We start from the raw sequence: 27,679 nt of genomic DNA, 5'->3' as shown, positions 1-27,679 counted from the left end.
CAGTGGTGGTAGTGTCAGGGGGTATGAGCAGGATTTTCCCCTGTTGGATATCGTCATTGCCCCACACTGGTGTGGCACAAATGTTATTCGCCACCCACCAGCCCAGGCCTGGATGTTGTCCAGGTCTTGCTGCATTTGCTTGTGGACTGCTTCATTATCTGAGGAGTTGCGAATGATGTTTGGGCTGGCTTGTGGTTGTCCTGCTGCTTTGTGATGGATCTGCTGGTTTATGGTGGACATGGTGGCTTGTAGTGGACCTGCATGTTTGTGGTGGATCTGCTGGTTTGTGGTGGACCTGCATGTTTATGGTGGACCTGCTGGTTTTTGGTGGATCTGCTGGCTTGTGTTGGACCTATTGGTTGATAACTCTGCAGAGAGGTTGAACTCTGCAGCACAAATCTCACTTCCCACCCACTTTCAGTTAGCACAATACAATTTCTGAATAAAAATCATCAGTTGTGACATCCTGGGTATATGCTACTTACAAGAAATGCAGTAGTCATACTGATGCATGGAATTCATCTCAACATACGTGAGTCACTTCACTATGCAATCTGCATTTGCTCTTTAAATTACATCACATCTTGCAACACCCTTTTCATTTCACAGCACCCTTGTTTTTATTTAACAGGCCATACTATCTGGGAAAGCTTTCACTCCTCTGGTACACATAACTATCTTCACCAGATACTGCAGAGGGCTCCAAGTCATATCCCCTGTTTGCGTTTTGACATTGGATGGTCTAGAAAATCACTACACCAGCTGACGGGCAGAGCACAAAACAACGGAGTGAGAGGCAGGAGATTTTAAGAGGTGAGTCTCAGGACTTTCTATTCAGTTTCAGCGAGCAGGAGCTGAAAAGAGGCACATTTGCTTATTATTAATAATGGTTGGCTAATTGGCAGCAGCCAATAAAAAGAAGTTGTCAAGTGGAATGGCTATTGTGTGAGTGGTCAGTGTTAGAGTTGGGGGGAGCTGAGGGTTTGGTTTGTGTCACGAACCAGCAACAAAAGAACCACACTGAGCATGATTCAGTGTTAAAAACTATTTTATTAATCACTACTTATGATAATACGTAAAATACAAGTAAAAATGTTAGTATGTTAGAATTCAAAAATGTTAAACCTTGAACGTTATCCCCAAAACTAAACTCTTCGTGTGTGTGTGTGACAAAGTCCCAAACTCCAAGTTCCGGAATGGTTCTTAAAGTTCAGTTCCGCAAGCCATAAGGTGAAACATGAGCAAGGGCTTCTTCAACAACCACCGTTGTCTGAAGATAAGACTGTAGATGTAGAGAAACATAGAGAGAGTACATACGAAATCCAAATGTTCCACGATGGAACCCCAGCGACACTTCAGTGTTTACTCGGTAGTGACTTCCTCACCCCGAAAAGCATCCGAACCGTGGTCGTCCACACACAAATACCTGTTTCCTTCTACAGGTCAGCAACAAAGTGAACTCCACCGGATTACTTCCAACTTCCATACATGGATTTCAGTGGCAGACACAGTTATTGTTTCTCATCCATCGATAGAGAAAACTAGCAGGCTGGTGTCTCTCTCCCTTCTCTCTCTCTTCTCTTCTTCTGACCTCTTCAACAACGTCATTACGTCCTTTATCTTCTATTGACGTAAGCACGCCCCACACACACATACACACACACTCTCTATCTTAAAGGGACATTCACTGAGTACGTAACACCTCCCACCTAAAAAAAAATTTTTCCCAAGAAAAATTTAACCGTGCATACAGTTAGTAATGTTAATAATTATCATTTTACACAACTACAGACTGTCAGATTAGTACAGATACATGTTTCCCATTTAACAATGAGAAAGACAATCAGCAATCACATTATCTTTGCCTTTAATGTGAGTTATCATGAGATCAAACTCTTGCAAAATTAAACTCCAGTTTAACAGCCTTCTGTTCTTGTTTTTGACTCGGCTCAGAAACACCAATGGGTTATGATCTGTATACACAGTCAATGGTTTCTGAGCGGTGCAAACATATACACTGAAATGTTGCAAGTGTGGCGACTCACCGTCTAGTCGGGCGAACCGGCTCGGCAGTCGGGTCGCGCGGCGTCGGAGCGACGAGGCCCAAGATGGCGGCGGGCCTCGTCTTTCCGAGCGATGGGGAGAACCCGCGCGCGGGAAAGTCCTGATGACGTAGGACTTACGTCATTGCCGGTTTTTTGGGCGGGAGTTTCTCTCCCTTAAAGGGCCCGCACAAGGCGGGAAAATAAACCAGTTCTGTTTGGCAATCCTCCGAGTCGAGTCTTGTTTTATTCCGCGGTAGCAACCGCTACATTGGTGACCCCGACGGTCCAAATGGCTTTTGGACCCGCGAAATGGACGACAGCGCAGCAGCCAACGCAGTGGCCCTCAATCTGCCCACCTTTTGGACACTTCGGCCCAGCGTCTGGTTTGACCAGGCCGAAGCGCAATTCCACCTTCGGCAGATCACCTCCGACTCCACGAAGTACTACCATGTGGTTAGCTCTCTGGACCAGGAGACAGCCGCCCAGGTTGGAGACTTCATCCAGTCGCCTCCGGAGGAAGATAAGTACCCGGCTTTCAAAGATCTTTTGATCCGGACCTTCGGCCTCTCCCGTCGTGAGCGCGCCGCCCGCCTGCTTCATCTGGATGGCCTGGGGGACAGATCCCCATCCGCCCTAATGAATGAGATGCTGGCATTGGCCGAGGGACACAAGCCATGCCTGATGTTCGAACAGGCCTTCCTCGAACAGCTCCCCGATGACATCCACTTGTTGTTAGCTGACGCCGACTTCAGCAACCCCCGTGAGGTGGCCGCCCGGGCAGATGTCCTGTGGAGGGCCAAGCGCGAGAGCGGTTCGTCCGTCAGTCAAATCACCAGGCCGCGAGCCCAACGCCTGCCTCGCCCAGCCCCAGCAACCGAGCAGCCACGCCCCAGGAACGCAGACGACGACACGGGTGACCAGCTGTGCTTCTACCATCAGAGGTGGGGTGCGGAGGCCCGTCGATGCCGCCCACCCTGCAAGTCAGGGAAACGCCAGGGTCAGCGGCCGCTGATGGCTACGGCGGCTGGCCGCCGACAGAGCCTCCTATTCGTTCAGGACAAGAAATCTGGACGGCATTTCCTCGTTGATACTGGAGCGGAGGTCAGTATTTTGCCCCTGACAGGCCGCGACACTCGTGACAGGCCACCAGGTCCTCTACTCAATGCCGCCAACGGTACAACGATACGGTCTTTCGGCACCCGTACGCTTCAATTACACTTTGGCGGCAGCCGTTTTACCTGGACCTTTACCCTTGCCACCGTCGCCCGACCACTCCTAGGCGCCGATTTCCTTCGGGCCCACAACCTGTTAGTCGACCTGCGAAGGAAGCGGTTAGTCCACTCTAGCACTCTCTGGACCTATCCCCTGGGAGAAATCAGCCCACCAGCCCCGCGCCTGGACTCCATTACCCTTTCTGGCGACGATTTCGCCAGGCTCCTAGCCGAATTCCCATCGATTTTGGCACCTTCGTTTACAAATTCCCGGCCCACACATGGGGTACGACACCACATCATTACCACAGGGCCACCCCTTCATGCCCGAGCACGACGATTACCTCCAGACAAGCTCCGCCTGGCAAAGGAAGAGTTCCATCACATGGAGGAGCTGGGGATTGTTCGCAGGTCAGACAGCCCCTGGGCCTCCCCCCTGCACATGGTCCCCAAAGCCACCGGAGGGTGGAGGCCCTGCGGCGACTACCGCAGGCTGAATGACGCCACCACCCCGGACCGCTATCCCATCCCTCACATCCCAGGACTTCGCAGGCGAACTTACACGGGGCCCGCATCTTTTCCAAAGTGGACCTCGTTAGGGGATACCACCAAATCCCGGTCCATCCAGATGACGTCCCCAAAACTGCGATTATCACCCCATTCGGCCTGTTCGAATTCCTTCGGATGCCGTTCGGCCTTAAGAACGCCGCGCAGACCTTCCAGCGGCTGATGGACGCGGTAGGCCGAGGCCTGGACTTCGTGTTCATTTACTTGGACGACATACTGATCGCCAGCCGTAACCGCCAGGAACACCTTTCCCACCTCCGCCAGCTGTATTCCCGCCTCCGCGATTTCGGCCTCACGATTAACTCGTCCAAGTGCCAATTCGGACTTGACTCTATCGATTTCCTCGGCCACAAAATCACCAGCGACGGGGCAACACCCCTACCCGCCAAGGTGGATGCTATCCGCCATTTTGCCCGCCCCGACACAGTCAAAGGCCTACAGGAATTCCTTGGGATGGTCAACTTTTACCATCGTTTCATCCCTGCAGCAGCCCGTATCATGCGCCCTCTGTTCTCGCTGCTGGCTGGTAAGGGCAAGGACATCACCTGGACTGACGAGGCTGCGTCTGCTTTCGTTAAGGCCAAAGACGCCCTGGCAGACGCCACGATGCTGGTACACCCTAGGACTGACGTCCCGACTGCCCTCACGGTAGACGCGTCCAACACCGCGGTGGGTTGGGTACTGGAACAGCTACTCGAAGGCCGCTGGCAACCCTTGGCGTTTTTCAGCAAACACCTTAGACCGCCTGAACTGAAGTACAGCGCTTTTGATCGGGAACTTCTAGCACTGTATCTGGCGGTCCGGCATTTCCGATACTTTCTAGAAGGCAGGCCTTTCACCGCTTTCACCGATCATAAGCCTCTGTCCTTTGCCTTCTCCAAAGTCTCCGATCCCTGGTCAGCTCGTCAGCAGAGACATTTATCCTACATTTCCGAGTTCACAACTGACATCCGACATGTCTCCAGAAAGGATAATGTCGTTGCTGATGCACTTTCCAGACCAACCATCCACAGCCTATCCTTGGGTGTCGACTACACGGCCCTGGCTGACGCACAGCAAGCCGACGACGAACTGCCCAGCTACAGAACCGCAGTCTCGGGTCTGCAGCTCCGAGATTTCTTGGTTGGTCCAGATCAGCGGACCCTACTTTGCGACGTTGCGACTGGTCAGCCCCGCCCTATAGTCCCTGCAGCCTGGCGGAGACGCGTTTTTGACTCGGTACATGGGTTGGCACACCCGTCCATCAGATCTACTGTCCGACTGGTCGCCAGCAAGTTTGTCTGGCATGGCCTGCGCAAACAGGTCAGTGAGTGAGCCAGGACTTGTCCGCACTGCCAGACGTCAAAAATCCAGCGACACACCAAGGTCCCACCACAGCAGTTCGAGCCTACCCGTAGGAGGTTCGACCACATACACGTCGACCTCGTGGGCCCTCTGCCAGTTTCAAGAGGAGCCCGGTACCTCCTTACCATCGTGGACCGGTTCACGAGGTGGCCTGAGGCAACCCCCCTGACTGACATCACAACTGATTCCTGCGCCCGAGCGCTGCTCACAACTTGGGTGTCACGTTTTGGTGTTCCGGCCCACATCACTTCAGACAGAGGCACCCAATTCACTTCCAGTCTCTGGGCTGCATTAGCGAACCTGCTAGGGACGCAGCTGCACACCACCACGGCCTACCATCCTCAATCAAACGGGTTGGTGGAACGTTTTCACCGCCATCTAAAATCGGCCTTGATGGCCCGCCTGAAGGGTCCTAACTGGGTTGACGAGCTGCCTTGGGTCCTGCTCGGCATACGCACTGCCCCCAAAGACGACCTCCGCACTTCGTCAGCTGAGCTTGTATACGGGGCGCCACTAGTTGTCCCCGGGGATTTCATACCTGCCCTTCAGGACCAAGGGGAACAACCCCCAGCAGTTCTACAAAGACTGCGCGAGAAGCTCGGCGCCTTGGCCCCGATTCCCACCTCATGGCACGGTCAAGCCCCATCCTGCCAGCCCAAGGAACTACGGGACTGTAAGTTTGTTTTCGTTCGCAGGGGCACACCTCGGGCGCCATTGCAACGACCATATGAGGGACCGTTCCGAGTCATACGGAATAACGGATCCACTTTTATTTTGGACATTGGAGGCAGGGAACAGGTTTTCACGGCGGACCGCCTCAAACCGGCCCATTTGGATCTGCAACAGCCTGTCGAGGTTGCCACGCCACGACGCAGAGGCCGCCCCCCTAAGCGGCAGCTGGCACAGCCCGCGGACCTTGGGGACTGTCTCGCCGGTTCTGGGGGGGGTTGTGTGGCAACTCACCGTCTAGTCGGGCGAACCGGCTCGGCAGTCGGGTCGCGCGGCGTCGGAGCGATGAGGCCCAAGATGGCGGCGGGCCTCGTCTTTCCGAGCGACGGGGAGAACCCGTGCGCGGGAAAGTCCTGATGACGTAGGACTTACGTCATTGCCGGTTTTTTGGGCGGGAGTTTCTCTCCCTTAAAGGGCCCGCACAAGGCGGGAAAATAAACCAGTTCTGTTTGGCAATCCTCCGAGTCGAGTCTTGTTTTATTCCGCGGTAGCAACCGCTACACAAGGCTAAAACAAGCGACAGTAATTCTTTCTCTATGGTGGGATAATTCTTTTGATGCTCATTAAATTTCTTTGAAAAGTAAGCTACAGGATGGTCAATATCATCAAGGTCACCCTTCTGCAACAACACAGCTCCTGCAGCTTCATCACTGGCATCTACTGCTAATGAAAATGGCTTTTCAAAGTCAGGTGTTTTGAGCACAGGATGGTAGCATAAAATGGCTTTCAGCTTCTCAAATGCTTCTTGACAAGAATCTGTCCAAACAAACTTTACTCCCTTCTTCAGAAGATTAGTTAGGGGAAGAGCAATATCAGCAAAATTTTTACAAAATTTTCGGTAATATCCAACCATTCCCAAAAATCTTCTAACAGGCCTCGTACCTGTGGGAATAGGGAACTCAGATATTGCTTGAACTTTTGCCTGAACAGGAGCTTGCTTGCCTTGATCTACAACATAACCAAGGTACGTCACAGTGGCATGGCCAAATTCACTTTTAGCCAAGTTAACTGTAAGGTTAGCCTTGGAAAGTCTTTCAAACAACCTTTCTAACGCAGAGATGTGATCTTCCCAAGTATCCTTCCCAGTCACTAAGTCGTCAATGTAGGCATCTGTATGTTTTAACCCATGAATCACTGAATTAATCATTCTTTGAAATGTTGCCTGAGCATTTTTCATTCCAAATGGTAAAACATTGTATTCATACAATCCAGAAGGGGTTACAAAGGCTGAAATCTCCCTTCCTCTATCTGTTAATGGAACACACCAGTACCCTTTTAGTAGGTCAATCTTTGTAAGAAACTTTGCCTTTCCCACTCTATCTATGCAATCATCCACCCTAGGAATAGGGTAAGCATCTGACTTCGTTACAGCATTCACTTTCCTGTAATCTGTGCAAAATCTAACAGTTCCATCAGGTTTAGGCACAATAACACAGGGCGAACTCCAATTTGAAGTAGAATGTCTAATAATATCATTTTCCAACATGTATTTTATTTCCTGATCAACAAGTTTACTTTTTTCCACATTCATTCGATATGGGTGTTGTTTGATTGGTTTTGCATCCCCAACATCAACATCATGGGTAATTATCGATGTTCTGTTTGGAACATCTGGGAACAGATTTTTAAATTTTAAAATTAATTCTCTCATCTGTTGTTTTTGTGAAACTTGTAAATGGTCCAACTTCGTTTCAAGGTTCTCCAGGACATTTTGGTTTTTTAGTTTTGATGGAACAATATTTGGTCTAAATTGGCCTTCCTCAACATCAACATCAGGCATTCTAGAAACAACCTTTCTATCATCTACCAAGGCCACAACTGAATCCCTCTCATAATAAGGCTTTAGCATGTTTACATGACAGAGTTGTGTTTTCTTGCGTCTATCTGGTGTTTTGATTATATATGTTAAATCAGTCACTCGAGATTCAATAACATAGGGTCCAGAAAAATGAGATAGCAAGGGATTATTTTGGCTAGGGAAAAATACCAACACCTTTTTCCCCACTGCGAATGTCCTAGGCCGAGCATGTCTATCAAAATATGTCTTCATTCTTATCTGGCTTGTTTTCAAATTCTCTCTCGTTAGCTGGCAGACTCTCTCCAACCGAGTTTTAAATTTTTGGACATAGTCCAACAGACTCAAGTGCACTTCTTCATTAACCCATTGCTCTCTTAACAACTCCAAAGGTCCTCTCACCCTATGTCCAAATACAAGCTCAAACGGACTAAATCCTATTGACTCTTGGATTGAATCTCTAACGGCAAACAAAAGTAAATGAATACCTTCGTCCCAATCCTTTGTGTTTTCAAAGCAATAAGTCTTCAGCATATTTTTGAGAGTAAAATGAAATCTCTCCAGAGCTCCTTGAGATTCTGGGTGATATGCAGATGATACAATCTGCTTTGCTCCCAGCTCATAGACTAGTTGTTGAAAAGATTTGACATAAAATTACTACCTTGATCAGATTGGATTTCTTTTGGCAAAGCAAACAAGGTAAAAAATTTTAAAAGAGCCTTTGACACCATCTTGGCCTTAATATTTCTAAAGGGTATTGCCTCTGGAAATCTAGAAGTGGCACACATGATGGTTAACAAATACTGATTTCCAGTCTTAGACTTTGGTAAGGGGCCAACACAGTCCACAATCACCTTCGAAAAGGGCTCACCAAAAGCAGGAATTGGCTTCAAAGGAGCCACAGGGGGTTTTTGATTTGGTTTACCTACCATTTGACATGTGTGGCAGGTTCGACAAAACATCACCACATCTTTTCTCAAACCAGGCCAATAGAATTGTTTCAAGATCTTCCCTACAGTTTTATTCACCCCAAAATGACCACCCAAAGGCATACTATGGGCCAGGTTTAAAATCTCATCCCTATAAACTTTTGGAACAACAACCTGATGAATAACTTCCCATTCCTCAGTAACAGGAACATGAGGAGGTCTCCATTTCCTCATTAACACTCCATTTTTGACATAATATCCAATTGGCACTTTTTCAATCTCCTCACATGAGAGAGCTTTTTCTTTCAATTCTGTCAACTCAGGGTCCTTTGTCTGTTCCACCATAAAATCCTTCCTCGACAAAGACAAATCTTTAAATTCAGACTCACTATAAGGATGTTGATCCTCCAGTGAAGACAGAAAAGTCTCAGATAAGGCATCATAATTTTCTTCCTGTTTAGGACTGTCACAAGGAACCACATCAGACTGCACCGGACTTTCTGTCTTGGCTAATTCTCTAGCTCTAGCTCGAGTCACCGCACATGATGGGTAAACATCTGGATCATTCTCAGACTCATCAATCCTTGGTTTGGTCGTTAACTGTACCACAGGAACAATTTCTCCATCTGCAAGGTCATTTCCCAATAACAAAGAAACTCCTTCCACTGGCAATCTAGGTCTTATCCCTATCTCGACTGGTCCTTCTACAAACTTTGACTTTAAAATCACCCTGTGTAAAGGGACAGATATGGTGTCATCTGTAACACCTCGCACTAGATTTACCTCACCAGTGTCACTTTCTTCACCAAAATTTAAAACACTGTCCAGCAAGAGAGATTGACAAGCCCCAGTATCTCTAAGAATTTTCACTGGCACCTGGGGTGACCCATCATTCAGTGAAACAAAACCCTCTGATACATACGAACGGAATTCCTTTCTCACCTCCTCCAACTTTTCCGTTTTTACCTCTTGCAGGGACTGATCTTTAACAGCATCTCCTAAACCTTTTTGATTTTTAATTGCCTGAAAGCAAGCATTGGGCACAGCTTCCTTCCTTTTCTTCAAAAGGGCACAATTAGATATCACATGGCCAGGTTTCCTACAGTAATAACAAGTACGCTCAACAGGTTTCTCCAGCATGGGCTTCTTTTCATCCTTTCCTTTTTGATTACCTCCCAATTTAATCTCCGGTTTACCTGGATTGTCCTTGTAACTCTTTTGAAAGGTTTTAGGTTGTCCCCATTTGGATTAATGGGTTAAAGCATAATCATCTGCCAACCTAGCAGTTTCTTGTAAAGTTTCCACTGCCTTTTAATTTAAATATGTTGTTAATTCAGCTGGAACACATCTTTTAAAGTCTTCCACCAGTATCAATTCTTTCAATTTATCAAAATCCCCATCTACATTTTTAGCCATGTACCATCGTTCAAAACATATTCTCTTTCCATTGGCAAATTCCATATAAGTCTGATCTGCAGATTTCCTCAAGTCTCTAAATTTTTGTCTATAAGCTTCAGGTACCAATTCATAGGCCTTCAACACAGCTTGTTTTACCTTGCTATGATCAGCTGCATCCTCAACAGACAAAGCAGAATAAGCTTTTTGAGCTTTACCTTTAATCACACTCTGTACCATAAGAGCCCATCCTTCCTTTGGCCAGTTTGAACTCACAGCAACCTTTTCAAAATGTTGGAAATACTGATCAACCTGATCTTCCTCAAAAGGAGGGACTAATCGAACCTCCCTGCTGGCTGAAAAACCATCATCAGAATCAGATTCCAAACTCTTTCGCTTCATTTGTAACTCATGCTTCCTCTGTTTCTCCTTCTCCTCACTATCCAGCTCCATCCTTTTCAATTCCATCTGCTTCATTCCTGGATCAGCCTTTAGCTTCATCTGAGTTATCTCTCGTTCAGCCTCTAATTTCTTTTGTTCGGCCTCTATCTTTAACTGGGTCTGCTCTTGTTCAGCCTCTAATCTCCTTTGCTCTCGTTCAGCTTCTAATTTCTTTTCCTCCCGTTCAGCCTCTAATTTCTCTCGTTCGGCCTCTATCTTTAACTGGGTTTGCTCTCGTTCAGCCTCTATCTTTGCCAGCTGCACCTGTGCCTCAGAAATTGCTATTTCACTGCCAGGAAACTGTTTTAACACTTCCTTCTCAAACACCTTCTTTTCCACATAATGGCCAGCTATCAGTCTCTGAATATCTGCCTTTCTCATAGACTGCTTTACTTCTGTAAGGTTTAGCCTTGTAGCAATCTTTATCAAATCATCCTTTTTCGCCACCTCCAATCCCTTTTGGGTTGGTGACTCCAAAAATGCCTTAATATCCATTGCTGCTGGTTTCCACACACACAAGCCAATTAAAAAGAATTTATCAGACCTCCCTCAAAAATCTTTGGATTGAATCCCGAACAAATCTCGTCAATCTGGGAAACGATCCCAGACAACACTCGTTAATCTTTGGATTCGGATGAGCCCCCAATTTTGTCACGAACCAGCAACAAAAGAAACACACTGAGCATGATTCAGTGTTAAAAACTATTTTATTAATCACTACTTATGATAATACGTAAAATACAAGTAAAAATGTTAGTATGTTAGAATTCAAAAATGTTAAACCTCGAATGTTAACCCCAAAACTAAACTCTTTGTGTGTGTGTGTGACAAAGGCCCAAACTCCAAGTTCCGGAATGGTTCTTAAAGTTCAGTTCCGCAAGCCATAAGGTGAAACGTGAGCAAGGGCTTCTTCAACAACCACCGTTGTCTGAAGATAAGACGTAGATGTAGAGAAACATAGAGAGAGTACATACGAAATCCAAATGTTCCATGATGGAACCCCAGCGACACTTCAGTGTTTACTCGGTAGTGACTTCCTCACCCCGAAAAGCATCCGAATCGTGGTCGTCCACACACAAATACCTGTTTCCTTCTACAGGTCAGCAACAAAGTGAACTCCACCGGATTACTTCCAACTTCCATACATGGATTTCAGTGGCAAACACAGTTATTGTTTCTCATCCATCGATAGAGAAAACAAGCAGGCTGGTGTCTCTCTCCCTTCTCTCTCTCTTCTCTTCTTCTGACCTCTTCAACAACGTCATTACGTCCTTTATCTTCTATTGACGTAAGCACGCCTCACACACACATACACACACACTCTCTATCTTAAAGGGACATTCACTGAGTCCGTAACATTTGAAGTAGCCCAGGTATTGGGAGTGAGAGTAACTCTTCAGGAACAATGAGTTCAGTGAGAAGGTACAGGTGAGTACAGGTAAGCTTTTATTTTATTTTGTTGTTATCCCCTATTTAGCTTTGGTTCAGAGGCTTCAGGGAGTGGAGACTGAGGTGAAGTGTCTTATTGCACAGTTAGAGCAGTGGGAATGGCAGTCAGGGCAGTGGTGTGCTCCTCTTGTATGATGTGGGAAGTCAGGGAGACCACCAGTGTCCCTGATGACTACACCTGCGAGAAGTGCATCTGGCAGAGACAGACTGTGTTAGGGAACTGGAGCTGGATAAACTCAGGATCATTTGGGAGGCTTAGGGGTTGATGGAAAGGAGTTACAGCTGCAGTCACACCTAGGTTGCAGGATGCAGGTAGCTAGGTGACTGTCAGGAGAAGGAAAGGGGATAGGCAGTCAGCGCAGGGTACCCCTGTGGCCGTTCCCCTCAATAACAAGTATACCTCTTTGGATACTGTTGGGGGTGGGGGGGTGGAATTGACCTAAAAGGGGAAAGCCACAGCAGCCAGGTCTCTGGCACTGAGTCTGTGTCTGTGGCTCAGAAGGGAAGGGGGAGAAGAGGAGTGATAGGGAATTCATTGGTTAGGGGAACAGACAGGAGTCTCTGTGGGCATGAAAGAGACTCCCAGATGGTTTGTTGCCTCCCAGGTGCCAGGGTCAGGGATGTCTCAGATCTGGTCCACAGCATTCTGAAGGGGGAGTGTGAACAGCCAGAAGTCGTGGTACATATTGGTACCAATGACGTAGATAGGTAAAGGGATGAGGTCCTGAAGAGGGAATATAGGGAGTTAGGAAGCATTTAAAAAGCAGGACCTCAAGGGTAGTAATCTCTGGATTGCTGCCTGTACCACGTGCTAGTGAGGGTAAGAATAGGAAGATATGGCAGATGAATGCGTGGCTGAGGAGTTGGTGCTGGGGGCAGAGTTTCAGATTGTGGATCACTGGGATCTCTTCTGGGGAAGGTACGACCTGTACAAAAGGGACCAATGTCCTTGCGGGCAGGTTTGTTAGAGCTGTTGGAGAGGGTTTAACCGAGGTTGGCCGGGGGATGGGAACCAGCGTGTTAGGTCAGATATTGGAGCAGTTGGTGTAAAGGTAGATACAATGTACAGAGAGGCTGCTGAGGAAGGATAGGCAGTGGATAAGGCATAAATACAGTCAGTTGGATGTTGAAATAAATTGGTGTATCATTGTCACTTGTTCCGAGGTCCAGTGAAAAACTTGTCTTGCATACCGTTCATACAGATCAATTCATTACACTGCGCATTGAGGTAGTACAAGGTAAAAACAATAACAGAATGCAGAGTAAAGTGTCACAGCTACAGGGAAGTGCAGTGCAGGTAGACAATAAGGTGCAAGGTCACAACAAGGTAGATCGTGAGGTCAAGAGTTCATCTCAGCGTATAAGGGAACCGTTCAATAGTCTTTTCACTGTGGGAAATATGTTTACTTTAACACAAGAAGTATTAAGAATAAGGATGATGAACTCAGAGCACGGATCAGTACGTGGAAGTATGATGATGTGGCCATTACAGAGACTTGGACGTTGCAAGGGCAGGATTGGCTGCTTGATGTTCTGGGGTTTAGATGTTTCAAAAGGGATAGGGAGAGGTGAAAGAGTGAGGTGTATGGCATTACTAATCAGGGAAACTATCACATCTGCAGGAAAGGAGGACATTGTGGAGGGATCATCTACTGAGTCAGTGTGAGTGGAAGTCAGAAACAGGAAGAGAGCAACCACACTATTAGCAATATTCTATAGGCCCCCAATAGCCACCAGGACACTGAGGAACAGATCAGGAGGCAAATTTTGGAAATGTGCAAAAATAACGGTTGTTGTCATGGGTGATTTCAACTTCCCTAATATTGATTGACACCTCCTTAGTGAAAAACATTTAGATGGGGCAGAGTTTGTTAGGTGTGTCCAGGACACAGTATGTCGTCGGGCTAACTAGAGAGGCCATACTAGATCTAGCACTAGGCAATAAGCCTGGTCAGATGACAAACCTCTCGGTGGGCGACCATTTCGGGGATAGTGACCACAACTCCCTGACCTTTCGCATAGCCACGGACAGGGATAGGAGCAGAGGATATGGGAAAGTTTTTAATTGGGGGAGGGCTACATATGACAGTATTAGGCAGGAACTTGGGTGCAAAAATTGGGAACAGATGTTCTCAGGGAAATGGACAGCTGAAATGTGAAGGCTGTTCAGGGACCACTTGCGTGGGATTCTGGATAGTTTTGTCCCACTGCGAGAGGGGAAGGATGGGAGTGTAAAGGAACCATGGTTGACAAGAGAGGTGGGACATAGAACATTACAGCGCAGTACAGGCCCTTTGGCCCACAATGTTATCATTGTGTCAAGACATTAGCCAGGAAGAAGAAGGAAGCATACTTAAGGTTTAGGAAGCAAAAGTCAGACAGGGTTCTTGAGAGATAGCCAGGAATACCTTAAGAAAGGACTTAGGAGAGCTAGAAGGGGACATGAGAAAGTCTTGACGAGTAGGATTAAGGAAAACCCCAAGGTGTTCTAAACATGTGAAGAACAGGAGGATGACTAGAGTGAGGGTAGGACCCATCAGGGATAAAGGAGGAAATGTGTGCCTGAAGGCGGAGGAGGTAGGGGAGGCCTTAATGAATACTTTGCTTCAGTGTTCACCAGGGAGAAGGACTTTGATGAATGTGAGGTCAGTGTAGTACAAGCTAATGTTCTGGAGCATGTTGAGGTTAAGAAAGAAGCAGTTTTGAAGCTTCTGACAAACACTAGGATAGATAAGTCCCAAGGGCTGGACAGGATATATCCCAGGTTACTACGGGAAGCGAGGGAAGAGATTGCTGGGGCATTGACTATGATATTTGTGACCTCCCTGGCCACAGGAGTGGTACCAGAGGATTGGAGGATGGCAAATGTTATTACATTGTTCAAGAAAGGTAATAGGGATAATCCTAGGAATTATAGACCAGTGAGTCTTGTGTCAGTGGTGGGAAAGCTATTGGAGACGATTCTTAGGGGAAGGATTTATGAGCATTTGGAGAAGCATAGACTGATTAGGGATAGTCAACATGGCTTTGTGAGGGACAGGTCGTGCCTCATGAGCCTAATTGAGCTTTTCGAGGAGGTGACGAAACAAATGGATGAAGGTAGAGCAGTGGACGTGGTGTCTACTTTAGTAAGGTGTCTGACAAGTTTCCTCATGGTAGGCTCATCCAGAAAGTCATGAGCATGGGATCCATGGAGACTTGGCTGTGTGGATTCGGAATTGGCTTGTCCACAGAAGACAGAGGGTGGTGGTAGATGGAGAGTATTCTGCCTGGAGGTCGGTGACCAGTGGTGTTCCGCAGGGATCTGTTCTGGGACCCCTGCTCTTTGTGATTTTCATAAATGACTTGGATGAGAAAGTGGGGGTGAAGGGTTAGTAAGTTTGCAGATGACATGAAGGTTGGAGCTATTGTGGGTAGTGTAGAATGTTGTCATAGGTTACAACAGGATATCGATAGGATGTAGAGTTGGGCAGAGAAGTGGCAGGTGGAGTTCAATCCAGACAAGTGTGAAGTGATTCACTTTGGAAGAATGAACATGAAGGTGGAGTACAAGGTTAATGGCAGGATTCTGAGCAGTGTGGAGGAACAGAGGGATCTTGGTGTCCAAGTCCATCGATCCCTCAAGGTTGCCGCACAAGTTGATATGGTGGTTAAGAAGGCATCTGGCGTGTTGGCCTTCATTAGTCGGGGGACTGAGTTCAAGAGCCGCAAGGTAATGTTGCAGCTCTATAAAACTTTGAGTAGACCACACTTAGGGTATTGTATTCAGTTCTGGTTGCCTCATTATAGGAAGGATGTGGAAGCTAGGGCTCCTCTCTTTGGAGCAACAGAAGATGAGGCTACTTGATAGTGGTGCATAAGATTATGAGAAAGATAGACAGCCAGCACCTTTTCTCCAGGGTGGCAATGGCCAATACCAGAGGGCATCCATTTTAGAGATGTCAGAGGTAGGTTCTTTACACAGAGAGTGGTGGGTGCCTGGAACGCACTGCCAGGGATGGTGGTGGAGGCTGATACAACAGGGACATTTAAAAGACTCCTGGATAGGCAAATGGATGTAAGAAAAATGGAGGGTTATGGGCTGTGTAGGAGGGAATGGTTAGATTGATCATGGAGGAGGTTTATGTAGTTCGGCACAACATTGTGGGCTGAAGGGCCCATACTGTGCTGTACTGTTCTGTGTTGAACCTGCAAGTTAACCTTGAGGGAATCTGCACTTGGACACCCAAGCCCCTTTGCACCTCTGATTTCTGAATTCTCTCCCCATTTAGAAAAACTGCACCTTTATTCCTTCTACCAAAGTGCGTGACCGTACACTTCCCTGCGCTGTGTTCCATCTGTCACTTCTTGGCCCATTCTCCCAACCTGTCCAAGTCCTTCTGCAGACTCCCTGCTTCCTCAACACTACCTGTCCCTCCACCTCTCAAGTATCATCCACAAACTTGGCCACACAGCCATCAATTCCATCATCCAGATTGTGAGAAGTAGCAGACTCAACACAGACCCCTGGGGAGCACCACTAGACACCAGCAGCCAACCAGAAAAGGCCCCCTTTATTCCCACTGTTTTCCTTCTGCCAGTCAGCTGATCTTCTATCCTGTAATACGATGGGCTCCTATCTTGTTTAGCAGCCTCATGTGTGGTACCTTGTCAAAGGCCTTCTGAAAATCCAAGTAAACAACATCCACTGACTCTCCTTTGTCTGTCCTGCCTGTTACTTCCTCAAAGAATTCCAACAGATTTTTCAGGCAAGATCTCCCCTTAAGGAAACCTTTCTGACCTCGGCCTATTTTATCATGAGCTTCCAAGTACCCCAAAACCTCATCCTTAATAATGGACTCTAACATCTTACCAAGCACTGAAGTCAGGCTAACTGACCTATAATTTCCTGTTATTTGCCTGCCTCACTTTTTAAAGAGTGGAATGACATTTGTGATTTTCCAGTCCTCTGGAACCATTCCTGAATCTAGTGATTCTTGAAAGATCACTACTGATGCCTCCACAATCTCTTCAGCTACCTCTTTCAGAATCCTGGGGTGTGGTCCAGGAGACTTATCTACCTTCAGACCTTTCAGTTTCCCAAGCACCTTCTCTTCAGTAATAGTGACTACACTCACTTCTGCTCCCTGACTCTCTCAAATTTCTGGCACGTTGCTGGTGTCTTCCACAGTGAGGACCGGCGCAAAATACTTATTCAGTTTGTCCGTCATTTCTTTGTTCCCCATTACTATCTCTCCAGGGTCATTTTCAGCGGGACAATGTCCACCCTTGCCTCTCTTTTACTCTTTATTTATCTGAAAAAACTTTTGGTGTCCTCTTTTATATTATTGGCTAGCTTACCTTCATATTTCATCTTTTCTCCCGTTATTGATTTTTTAGTCGCCTTCTGTTGGTTTTTAAAAGCTTCCCAATCCTCTAGCTTCCTGTTATTTTTTGCAATATTGTATACCCTCTCTTTTGCTTTTATGCTGTCTCTGACTTCCCTTGTCAGCCACGGTTGCCTCATCCTCCCTTTAGAATGTTGCTTCTTCTTTGGGATGAACTGATCCTGTGTCTTCCAAATTACTGCCAGAAACTCCTGCCATTGCTGCTCTATCGTCATCCCTGCTGGGGTCCCCTTCCTATCAGCTTTGGCCAGCTCCTCTCTCCTGCCTCTGTAGTTACTTTTATTCAACTGTATTGGTATTGGTTTATTATTGTCACTTGCACCAAGTGTAATCTGTCACAGCAACAGAGCAATAAGGTGCAAGGTGACAACAAGGTAGATCATGAGGTCAGAGTCTACCTCATTGTATAAGGGAACTGTTCAATAGTCTTATCACCGTGGGGTAGAAGCTGTCCTTAAGCCTGGTGGTACATGACCTCAGGCTCCTGTGTCTTCTACCTGATGGAAGAGGAGAGAAGAGAGAATGTCGCGGGTGGGTGGGGTCTTTGATTATGTTGGCTGCTTCACCAAGGCAGCGAGAGGTAAAGGCAGAGTCCAAGGAAGGGAGACTGGTTTCCATAAATACATCAGATTTTACCAACTTCCTCTCAAACTACAGGGTGAATTCTATCAAATTGTGACCACTGTCTCCTAAGGGTTCCTTTACCTTAAACTCCCTAATCAAATCTGGTTCATTGCACAACACCAAATCCAGAATTGCCTTTCCCCTAGTGGGCTCGACCGCAAGCTGCTCTAAAAAGCCATCTCATAGGCATTCTACAAATTCCTTCCCTTGGGATCCAGTCCCAAACAGGAAACCATGGATGAACTGGGAGATCCACTCTCTACTGAAGGAAAGGACAGCTACACACAAATCTGGTGATCCTGATCTGTACAAGAGATCGAGGTATGACCTTCGAAAAGCTATCAGGGATGCCAAGAGACATTACCAACTCAAAATAAGAGTCCCTGACCTGCCACCAGTTATGGCAGGGCTTACATGCCATAACAGGCTACAAGACAAAGTTGGGCTGCATAGTTAACAACGGCGCATCCCTTCCCGATGAACTTAACTCATTCTATGAGCGTTTTGAACAAAAGGGAAGTGGATTGTCACCATACACCCTGACAGCCACCAATGCAGCTGAACCTGTGATCACAGTGGAGGATGTAAGATCAGTCTTCCAGAGAGTGAACACAAGGAAAGCACCCGGCCCAGATGGCGTCCCGGGCTGCATGCTCAGATCTTGTGCTGATCAGCTGGCAGAAGTATTTGCGGACATATTCAACCTCTCCCTGCTTCAATCTCAGGTTCCCTCCTGTTTTAAGAAGACCACTATCATCTCGGTACCAAAGAAAAGCAAGTTAATATGCCTCAATGACCACCGACCAGTGGCTCTGACATCCACTATCATGAAGTGCTTTGAGAGGTTGGTCATGGCACGCATCAACTCCAACCTACCATACAACCTAGACCCACTGCAATTCACCTATCGGTGAAACAGGTCTACAGCGGATGCCATCTCTCTGGCCCTTCACTCAGCTCTGGAGCATCTGGACAGTAAAGACACCTACGTTAGACTATTGTTTATTGACTACAGCTCTGCCTTCAATAGAATAATTCCAAGCAAGCTTGTCACCAAACTCCGAGACCTAGGTCTCAACACCTCCCTCTGTAACTGGATCCTTGACTTTCTAACAAACAGACCACAATCAGTGAGGATTGGCAGCAATGCCTCCAGCACGATTATTCTCAACACTGGTGCCCCACAAGGCTGCATCCTCAGCCCTCTTCTCTACTCCCTATACACTCACGACTGTGTGGCCAGATTCTGCTCTAACTCCATCTACAAGTTTGCAGATGATACCACCGTTGTAGGCCGTACCTCAACCAGCGATGAGTCGGAGTACAGGAAGGAGATAGAGAGCTTAGTGGAATGGTGTCATGACAACAACCTTTCCCTCAATGTCAACAAAACAAAAGAGCTGGTCATTGACTTCAGGAAAGGGGGCGGTGTACATACACCTGTCTACATCAATGGTGCTGAGGTCGAGAGGGTTGAGATCTTCAAGTTCCTGGGAGTGAACATCACCAACAGCCTGTCCTGGTCAAATCACGTAGATGCCCCGGCCAAGAAAGCTCACCAACACCTCTACTTCCTCAGAAGGCTAAAGAAATTTGGTTTGTCCCCTTTGACTCTCACCAACTTTTACCAATGCACCATAGAAAGCATCCTATCTGGATGTATCACGGCTTGGTACGGCAACTGCTCTGCCCAAGACCGCAAGAAGCTGCAGAGAGTTGAGGACACAGCCCAGCGCATCATGGACACCAGCCTCCCCTCCTTGGACTCTGTCTTTACCTCTCATTGTCTTGGTGTAGCAGCCAGCATAACCAACGACCCCACCCACCCGGGACATTCTCTCTTCTCTCCTCTTCCATCAGGTAGAAGATACAGGAGCCTGAGGGCACGTACCACCAGGCTCAAGGACAGCTTCTACCCCACTGTGATAAGACTATTGAACGGTTCCCTTATACAATGAGATGGACTCTGACCTCACGATCTACCTTGTTGTGACCTTACACCTCATTGCACTGCACTTTCTCTGTAGCTGTGACACTTCACTCTGTACTGTTATTGTTTTTACCTGTACTACATCAATGCACTCTGTACTGACTCAGTGTAACTGCACTGTGTAATGAATTGACCTGTCCGATCGGTTTGTAAGACAAGCTTTTCACCGTACCTCGGTACAAGTGACAATAATAAACCAATACCAATACCTGATTTTCCCAATCTACCTGCATTTCCCCCATGACCACTGTAACATTACCTTTCTTATATGCCTTTTCTATCTCCTGTTGTAATTTGTACCCAATATTCTGGCTATTCTACTATCCTGGCTATGTTTAAGATGAGAGGTGAAAGATTTAAGAGACCTGAGGGGCAACTTCTTCAAACAGAGGGTGGCCAGTATATGGAACGAGCTGCCAGAGGAAGTGGTTGAGGCAGGTACAGTAACTACATGGATAGGAGGGGTTCCAAGGGATATGGGCCAAACACAGGCAAATGGGACTAGCTGAGGTGGGCACCTTGGTTGGCATGGACGAGTTGGGCCGAAGGGTCTGTTTCCATGCCGTATGACTCAATGAAGCCAGCCACAAACCAGAACTGAACAACAGGGTATAGATCGGAGTTGAGTTGCAGAAGAAAGTGTGTCTTCACTGCCACCCTCAATAACTCCTTATTTCTTATACAAAGCCTTTGTTTCTGCGACTCTGTCATTGAATGTTATTAACCATGATCATTCACAAGAGAAACAGGAGCAGGAGTAGGCCACTCAGCCCATCAATCCTGCCCCACGATTTGATATGATGATGGCTGATCTGTCCCATGCCTCACCAGTTCCCCGTCACCCTCAATCACCTGATCTTTGATAAGTCTATCCCCCCTCCCTCCCCCACTGATCCATCTTCCACAATCTCCAGGGTAGGGAATTCCAGTGATTCACCACCCTTTTAATTCACTGGATCTGTGAAGTGCAAGAACACCTACTTTATGATATAGCCATTGAAAATCAAAATGCTGTCAGTGCAGAATAAAACAGGAGAAGGCAGCAACTGGTCAGGAGGTTGGGCAGTCTCCATGAAGACAGAAACCGAGTTAGTTGTAGGCTGATGATATTTCTTCAGTTGGAGTCACACAGCACAGAAACAGGCCCTTTGGCCCAACTTGTCCATGCCGACCAAGATTCCCATCTAAGCTAGTCTCATTAGCCTGTGTTAAGGTCCCTCTAAACCTTTCCTATCCATGACCTGTCCAAATGTCTTTCAAATGTTGTTGTACCTGCCTCAACCACTTCCTCTGGCAGCTCGTTCCATATACTGACCACCCTCTGGGTGAAAAAGTTGCCCCTCGGGTTCCTATTAAATCTCTCCCCTTCACCTTAAACCTGTGCCCTCCAGTTCTTGATTCCCCAACCCTGGGGAAAATGACTGTGCACATTCACCCTGTCTATACCCCTCATGATTTTATACACCTATCTGCAGTTCTATTGATTATTTGCAGCGTTGTCTGTTTTATTTCAGATTATAGATATCTTTTCATTTTCTTTTCTAATTTTTGTTTCAGAAAATGACTGCCAGGACAATAAATCTTGATGACATCAATTTCGATGATCTTCTTGAAAATATCTCCCTCCCTGATTACTACAGTCCTGGGTCAAATGTGTCGCCCTGTCAACAATTAGTTATCAGTTATTCTGTCAGTGTTGTGTTGGCTGTTGTCTACAGCCTGGTGTGTTTTCTCGCCGTGATGGGGAACCTGGTGGTAATGACCGTCATACTTTACAACCGAAACACGACATCGACCACGGATGTCTACCTGCTCAATCTGGCCATGGCAGACCTCCTCTTTGCCCTCTCTCTGCCCTTCTGGGCAGTAGATGCCACATCAGGGTGGGTGTTTGGTGACGCCATGTGTAAGGTTGTCAGCATATTACAGGAGGTGAACTTTTACAGTGGGATCCTGCTGCTGGCCTGCATCAGTGTGGACCGTTACCTGGCCATTGTCCACTCTGCCCAGTCCCACAACCAGAAGAGGTCGTTTCTGACCAAACTGGTCTGTGGTGTTGTGTGGGTGATGGCCGTTCTGCTATCCTTACCCGTTCTCTACAAGGGCGAGTTCATTTACTCCAACAGAATCCTGTGTTATGAGATCCTCGATGCTGAATCAGCCGCAACCTGGAGAATCAGCACCAGGTTCCTGCGCCACATCATTGGGTTCCTCATCCCACTGGGGGTCATGGTCTTCTGCTACAGTGTCACCATCCACAGACTGTGTCAGACTAAGGGTTTCCAGAAACAGAAAGCCATGAAGGTCGTTATCGCCGTGGTGCTCGCTTTCCTGGTCTGTTGGCTGCCCCACAATGTAACTGTGTTCACCGACACTCTGTTGAGGAGCAAACTCATCGCCGACAGTTGTGCCAGGCGCCACCACATCGACAGGGCTCTGTCTGCCACCCAGTGTTGGGCATTCCTGCACAGCTGCATTAACCCAATCTTGTATGCGTTCATCGGGGTGAAATTCCGGAGAAACCTGCTCAAACTCTTGGCTGATAAAGGACTGGTGAAGGAAAGGGAAGAGTCTCAGTTCAGGAGGTCTGTACAGTCCTCATTCAATGGAACGACATCAACCACCATTTAGACCCAGTGTGAGAGGTTCTGTGATGTTTCACTGCAGCACAGAGTGAGGTTGGGCACATAGTAAAGAACTGCTGGGCTGCTGATCAAACTCTGTCCCATTCTGCCTGGGGAATAGATAAAATTACCTGTGGAGAGTCACTTCTAATTGCTTACAGAAAATGTCAAGTTAAAATGGAGAAACAAATGCAAACAGCCGAAACAGCAGATGCCCGAAATCTGAGATAAAAACAGTGCTGGAAATCCTCAGCAGGTCAGGCAGCGTCTGTGGAGGGAGAAACAGCGTGAACTGGACCGATGGAAGGGCATTGACCTGAAGTGTTCACTCTGCTTCTCTTCACAAACACTGAGCTTTCCCAGAACTTCCTATTTTTATTTTTGAACAAAAGCAGCTGCTCCTTAGAACTAATGTGTTTCTAAAATGAACCAGTTCTGGGTTCGCTTGTGATATGTTTGTACCATGGAAACCTTTATCCAATAAAATAGCATTTCCAACCACTGACTTTGCCTCAAGTGCAGGCATCTTTGCCATAACCACACACATTTTGCCGTCCCATAACCATAGTAGGTGTAACACCTGGACCTCAAGGGTAGTAATCTCTGGATTGCTGCCTGTGTCACGTGCCAGTGAGGGTAAGAATAGGATGATTTGGCAGATGAATGTGTGGCTGAGAAATTGGTGCGGGGGCAGGGTTTCAGATTTGTGGATCATTGGGATCTCTTCTGTTGAAGGTACGACCTGTGCAAAAGGGACGGGTTGCACCTGAACTGGTGGGGGACCAATATGCTTATGGGCAGGTTTGCTAGAACTGTTGGGGAGGGTTTAAACTAGTTTGGCAGGCAGATTTTGGAGAGGTGTGAAAATAACAGGGTTGTTGTCATGGGTGATTTCAACTCGCACATTTTTATAAATGACTTGGATGAGGATGTGGAAGGGTGGGTTAGTAAGTTTGCTGATGATACAAATGTTGGTGGTGTTGTGGATAGTGTAGAAGGTTGCTGTGGGTTACAACAGGACATTGATAGGATGCAGACCTGGGCTGAGAAGAGGCAGGTGGAGTTCAACCTGGAAAAGTGTGAAGTGATTTACTTTGGGAGATTGAATTTGAAGGTAAAATACAAGGTTAATGGCAGGACTCTTAGCAGTGTGGAGGAACAGAGGGATCTTGGGGTCCACGTCCATAGATCCCTCAAGGTTGCCACACAGGTCGATAGGGTTGTTAAGAAGGCGTACGGAGTGTTGTCCTTCATTAGTCGGGGGATTGAGTTCAAAAGCCGCGGGGTGATTTTGCAACTCTATAGAACTCTGGTCAGACCACACTTGGAATATTGCGTTCGGTTCTGGTCGCCTCATTATAGGAAGGATGTGGAAGCTTTAGAGACGGTGCAGAAGAGATTTACCAGGATGTTGTCTGGATTCGAGAGCATGTCTTATGAGGATAGGTTGAGTGAGCTCGGGCTTTCTCTTTGGAGAGGAGGAGGATGAGAGGTGAGTTGATAGAGGTGTACAAGATGATAAGAGGAATAGATCGAGTGGACGGTCAGAGACTTTTTCCCCAGTGTGACAATGGCTAACATGAGGGGACATAATTTTAAGGTGATTGGAGGAAGGTATAAGGGGGATGTAAGAGGTAAGTTTTTTACACAGAGAGTGGTGGGTGCATGGAACGCACTGCCTGCAGAGGTTGTGGGGGCAGATATATTAGGGACATTTATGATACTCTTAGATAGACACATGAATGATAGAGAAATGGGGGGCTATGTGGGAGGGAAGGGTTAGATAGATCTTAGAGCAGGATAAAACATCGGCACAACATTGTGGGCTGAAGGGCCTGTACTGTGCTGTAGTGTTCTATGTTCTACACCCCTCCTTCACTACCATCCAGGGTCCTCAACAGACCTTGCAGGTGAGGCAGACAATCACCTGCTGATATGGCCTCCTCTACATCGGTGGGACCAGGCATAGACTGGGCGATTGCTTTGCCGAGCACCTTCATTCTGTCTGGATCTCCCGGTTGCCAGCTATTTTAATTCCCCTCCCTATTCCCACACTAACCTGGCTGTCTTTGGCCTCCTCCACTGCCAGGGTGAGGCTAAACACAAACTAAAGGAACAACATCTCATATTTCCCCAGTAGTCTCAAACCGATGGCATGAAATTTGAATTAGAGTCATAGAGAGTCATACAGCAGGGAAACAGGCCCTTTGGCCCAACTGGTCCGTGCCGACCAAGGTGCCCCATCCAAGCTGGTCCCTTTTGCCCATAACCTTCCAAACTTTTCCAAACCATGTACCTGTCCAGTTGTCTTTTAAATGTTATTATTGTACCTGCCTCAACCACTTCTTCTGGAAGCTCGTTCCACATATATAGCACCCTTCGTGATTTTTTTTAAAATGTTGCCCCTCAGGTTCCTCTTAAATCTCTTCCCTTTCACCTTAAACCTGTGCCCTCTAGTTCTTGATACCCCAACTCTGGCGGAAAAGACTGAGTGTATTCACCCTATGCCCCTCATGATTTTATACAGTGTATCAGATTGGCTCTCAGTCTCCTATGCTCTAAGGAATAAAGTCCTGGCCTGCCCAACCTCTCCCTATAGCTCAGTCCCTCAAGTCCTGGCAGCATCCTCGTGGATCTTTTCTGGGCTCTTTCCAGTTTAATAACATCTTTCCTATAAGAGGGCGACCAAAACTGAACACAGTGCTCCAAGTGGGGCCTCGCCAGTGTCCTGTACTGCACCATGACCTCCCAACTTCTGTATTCAATCCCTGACCTATTAAGGAATTCTCCAACTGCAGGTAAACTGCTCCCCCTCTGTCCCATTCCCCTCTCCTCCTGATCCACCCAGTTCCTCCCACATCCCCCCCACCCCCAGCACCCTGTTTCTTTTCCACCCAATCTATCTGCCTGTCCCACACACTCCTCCCACTGGGTCCCCTTCCCCACTGTTCCCACCTGCCCTCCCCACCTCCCTTATTTGGTTCCATGCCCCACCTTCCTCTCCTATCAGATGCCACCATCTGCAGCCCTGCGTCACCTCCACCTCCCAGCGTCTGTCACTGTCCCCACCCTCCCCTCCTCCGGCTGCCGATCACCCCCCCCTCACCTAGATCCACCTATCACCTTCCAGCTCTTGCTCCACCCCTTGCCTTTGCGCCTTCATACAGGCTATCTCCCCTCTATCTTCCAGTCCAGATGAAAGGTCTCGCCCTGAAATGTCGACTGTCCATTTTCCTCCACAGATGCTCCCTGACCCTCTGAGTTCCTCCAGCACAGAAGCCAGAACGGTACAGCACAGTACAGGCCCTTTGGCCCACAATGTTGTGCCGACCTACATAAACCTACTCCGTGATCAATCTAACCCTTCCCTCCTACACAGCCCATAACCCTCCATTTTTCTTACATCCATGAGCCTATCCAAGAGTCTTTTAAATGTCCCTATTGTATCAGCCTCTCCCACCCCCCCCCCCCGACAGTGCGTTCCACGCACCCACCACTTTCTGTGTCTTTTAAAAAAATAACTACATCTGACATCCCTCCTAAACTTTCCTCCACTCACCTTAAACCAATGTCCTCTGGTATTGGCAATTACTGCCCTGGGAAAAGGGTGCTGGCTGTCCACACTATGTCTCTCATAATCTTATACACTTCAATCAAGTCGCCTCTCATCCTGTGTCACTCCAAAGAGAAATGCCCTAGCTTACTCAATCTTTCCTCATAAGACACGTTCTCTAATCCAGGCAGCATCCTGGTAAATCTCCTTTGCACTCTCTAAAGCTTCCACATCCTTCCTATAATGAGGTGACCAGAACTGAACACAATACACCGTGTGGTCTAACCAGAATTTTGTCAAGCTGCAACATTACCTCGCAGATCTTGAATTCAATTCCCCGACTAATGAAGGCCAACACACCATATGTCTTCTTAACAACCCTATCCACTTATGCGGTAACTTTGAGGGATCTGTGGAGCCCGAGATCCCTCTGTTCCTCCACACTGCTCTGAATCCTGTGTCACGAACCAGCAACAAAAGAAACACACTGAGCATGATTTAGTGTTAAAAACTATTTTATTAATTACTACTTATGATAATACGTAAAATAAAAGTAAAAATGTTAGTATGTTAGAATTCAAAAATGTTAAACCTCGAATGTTAACCCCAAAACTAAACTCTTTGTGTGTGTGTGTGTGACAAAGGCCCAAACTCCAAGTTCCGGAATGGTTCTTAAAGTTCAGTTCCGCAAGCCATAAGGTGAAACATGAGCAAGGGCTTCTTCAACAACCACCGTTGTCAGAAGATAAGACGTAGATGTAGAAAAACATAGAGAGAGTACATACGAAATCCAAATGTTCCACGATGGAACCCAAACGACACTCCAGTGTTTACTCGGTAGTGACTTCCTCACCCCGAAAAGCATCCGAATCGTGGTCGTCCACATACAAATACCTGTTTCCTTCTACAGGTCAGCAACAAAGTGAACTCCACCGGATTACTTCCAACTTCCATACATGGATTTCAGTGGCAAACACAGTTATTGTTTCTCATCCATCGATAGAGAAAACAAGCAGGCTGGTGTCTCTCTCCCTTCTCTCTCTCTTCTCTTCTTCTGACTTCTTCAACAACGTCATTACGTCCTTTATCTTCTATTGACGTAAGCACGCCCCACACACACATACACACACACACTCTATCTTAAAGGGACTTTCACTGAGTCCGTAACACCTCCCACCTAAAAAAAATTTTTCCCAAGAAAATTTTAACCGCGCATACAGTTAGTAATGTTAATAATTATCATTTTACACAACTACAGACTATCAGATTAGTACAGATACATGTTTCCCATTTAACATCGAGAAAGACAATCAGCAATCACATTATCTTTGCCTTTAATGTGAGTTATCATGAGATCAAACTCTTGCAAAATTAAACTCCAGTTTAACAGCCTTCTGTTCTTGTTTTTGACTCGGCTCAGAAACACCAATGGGTTATGATCTGTATATACAGTCAATGGTTTCTGAGCAGTGCAAACATATACACTGAAATGTTGCAAGGCTAAAACAAGCGACAGTAATTCTTTCTCTATGGTGGAATAATTCTTTTGATGCTCATTAAATTTCTTTGAAAAGTAAGCTACAGGATGGTCAATAT

At 47.0% G+C, this 27,679-nt stretch overlaps 1 protein-coding gene across 2 annotated transcripts in view; it reads left to right on the top strand.

The window, feature by feature from the left end:
* The first annotated feature begins 678 nt into the window (after window positions 1–678).
* Window positions 679–27,679, top strand: part of LOC127569766 (C-X-C chemokine receptor type 2-like) — a 134,079-nt gene continuing 107,078 nt past the window's right edge. The window contains exons 1-2 of one of the 2 annotated variants that reach the window (XM_052014640.1): window positions 679–813; window positions 21,464–22,491. In XM_052014640.1, coding sequence (XP_051870600.1) covers window positions 21,467–22,491 — 1,025 coding nt within the window. In that variant the 5' untranslated portion in view covers window positions 679–813; window positions 21,464–21,466. Of the gene's footprint in view, window positions 814–11,857; window positions 11,885–21,463; window positions 22,492–27,679 lie in introns of those variants that run through there. The other variant, XM_052014641.1, reaches the window with a different exon arrangement.

Source organism: Pristis pectinata, chromosome 1, assembly GCF_009764475.1.
Source record: "Pristis pectinata isolate sPriPec2 chromosome 1, sPriPec2.1.pri, whole genome shotgun sequence".
Classification (NCBI taxonomy): Eukaryota; Metazoa; Chordata; class Chondrichthyes; order Rhinopristiformes; family Pristidae; genus Pristis; species Pristis pectinata.
The sequence above is the reverse complement of the archived record's forward strand: the minus strand, read 5'-3'. Positions and strand labels throughout refer to the sequence as shown.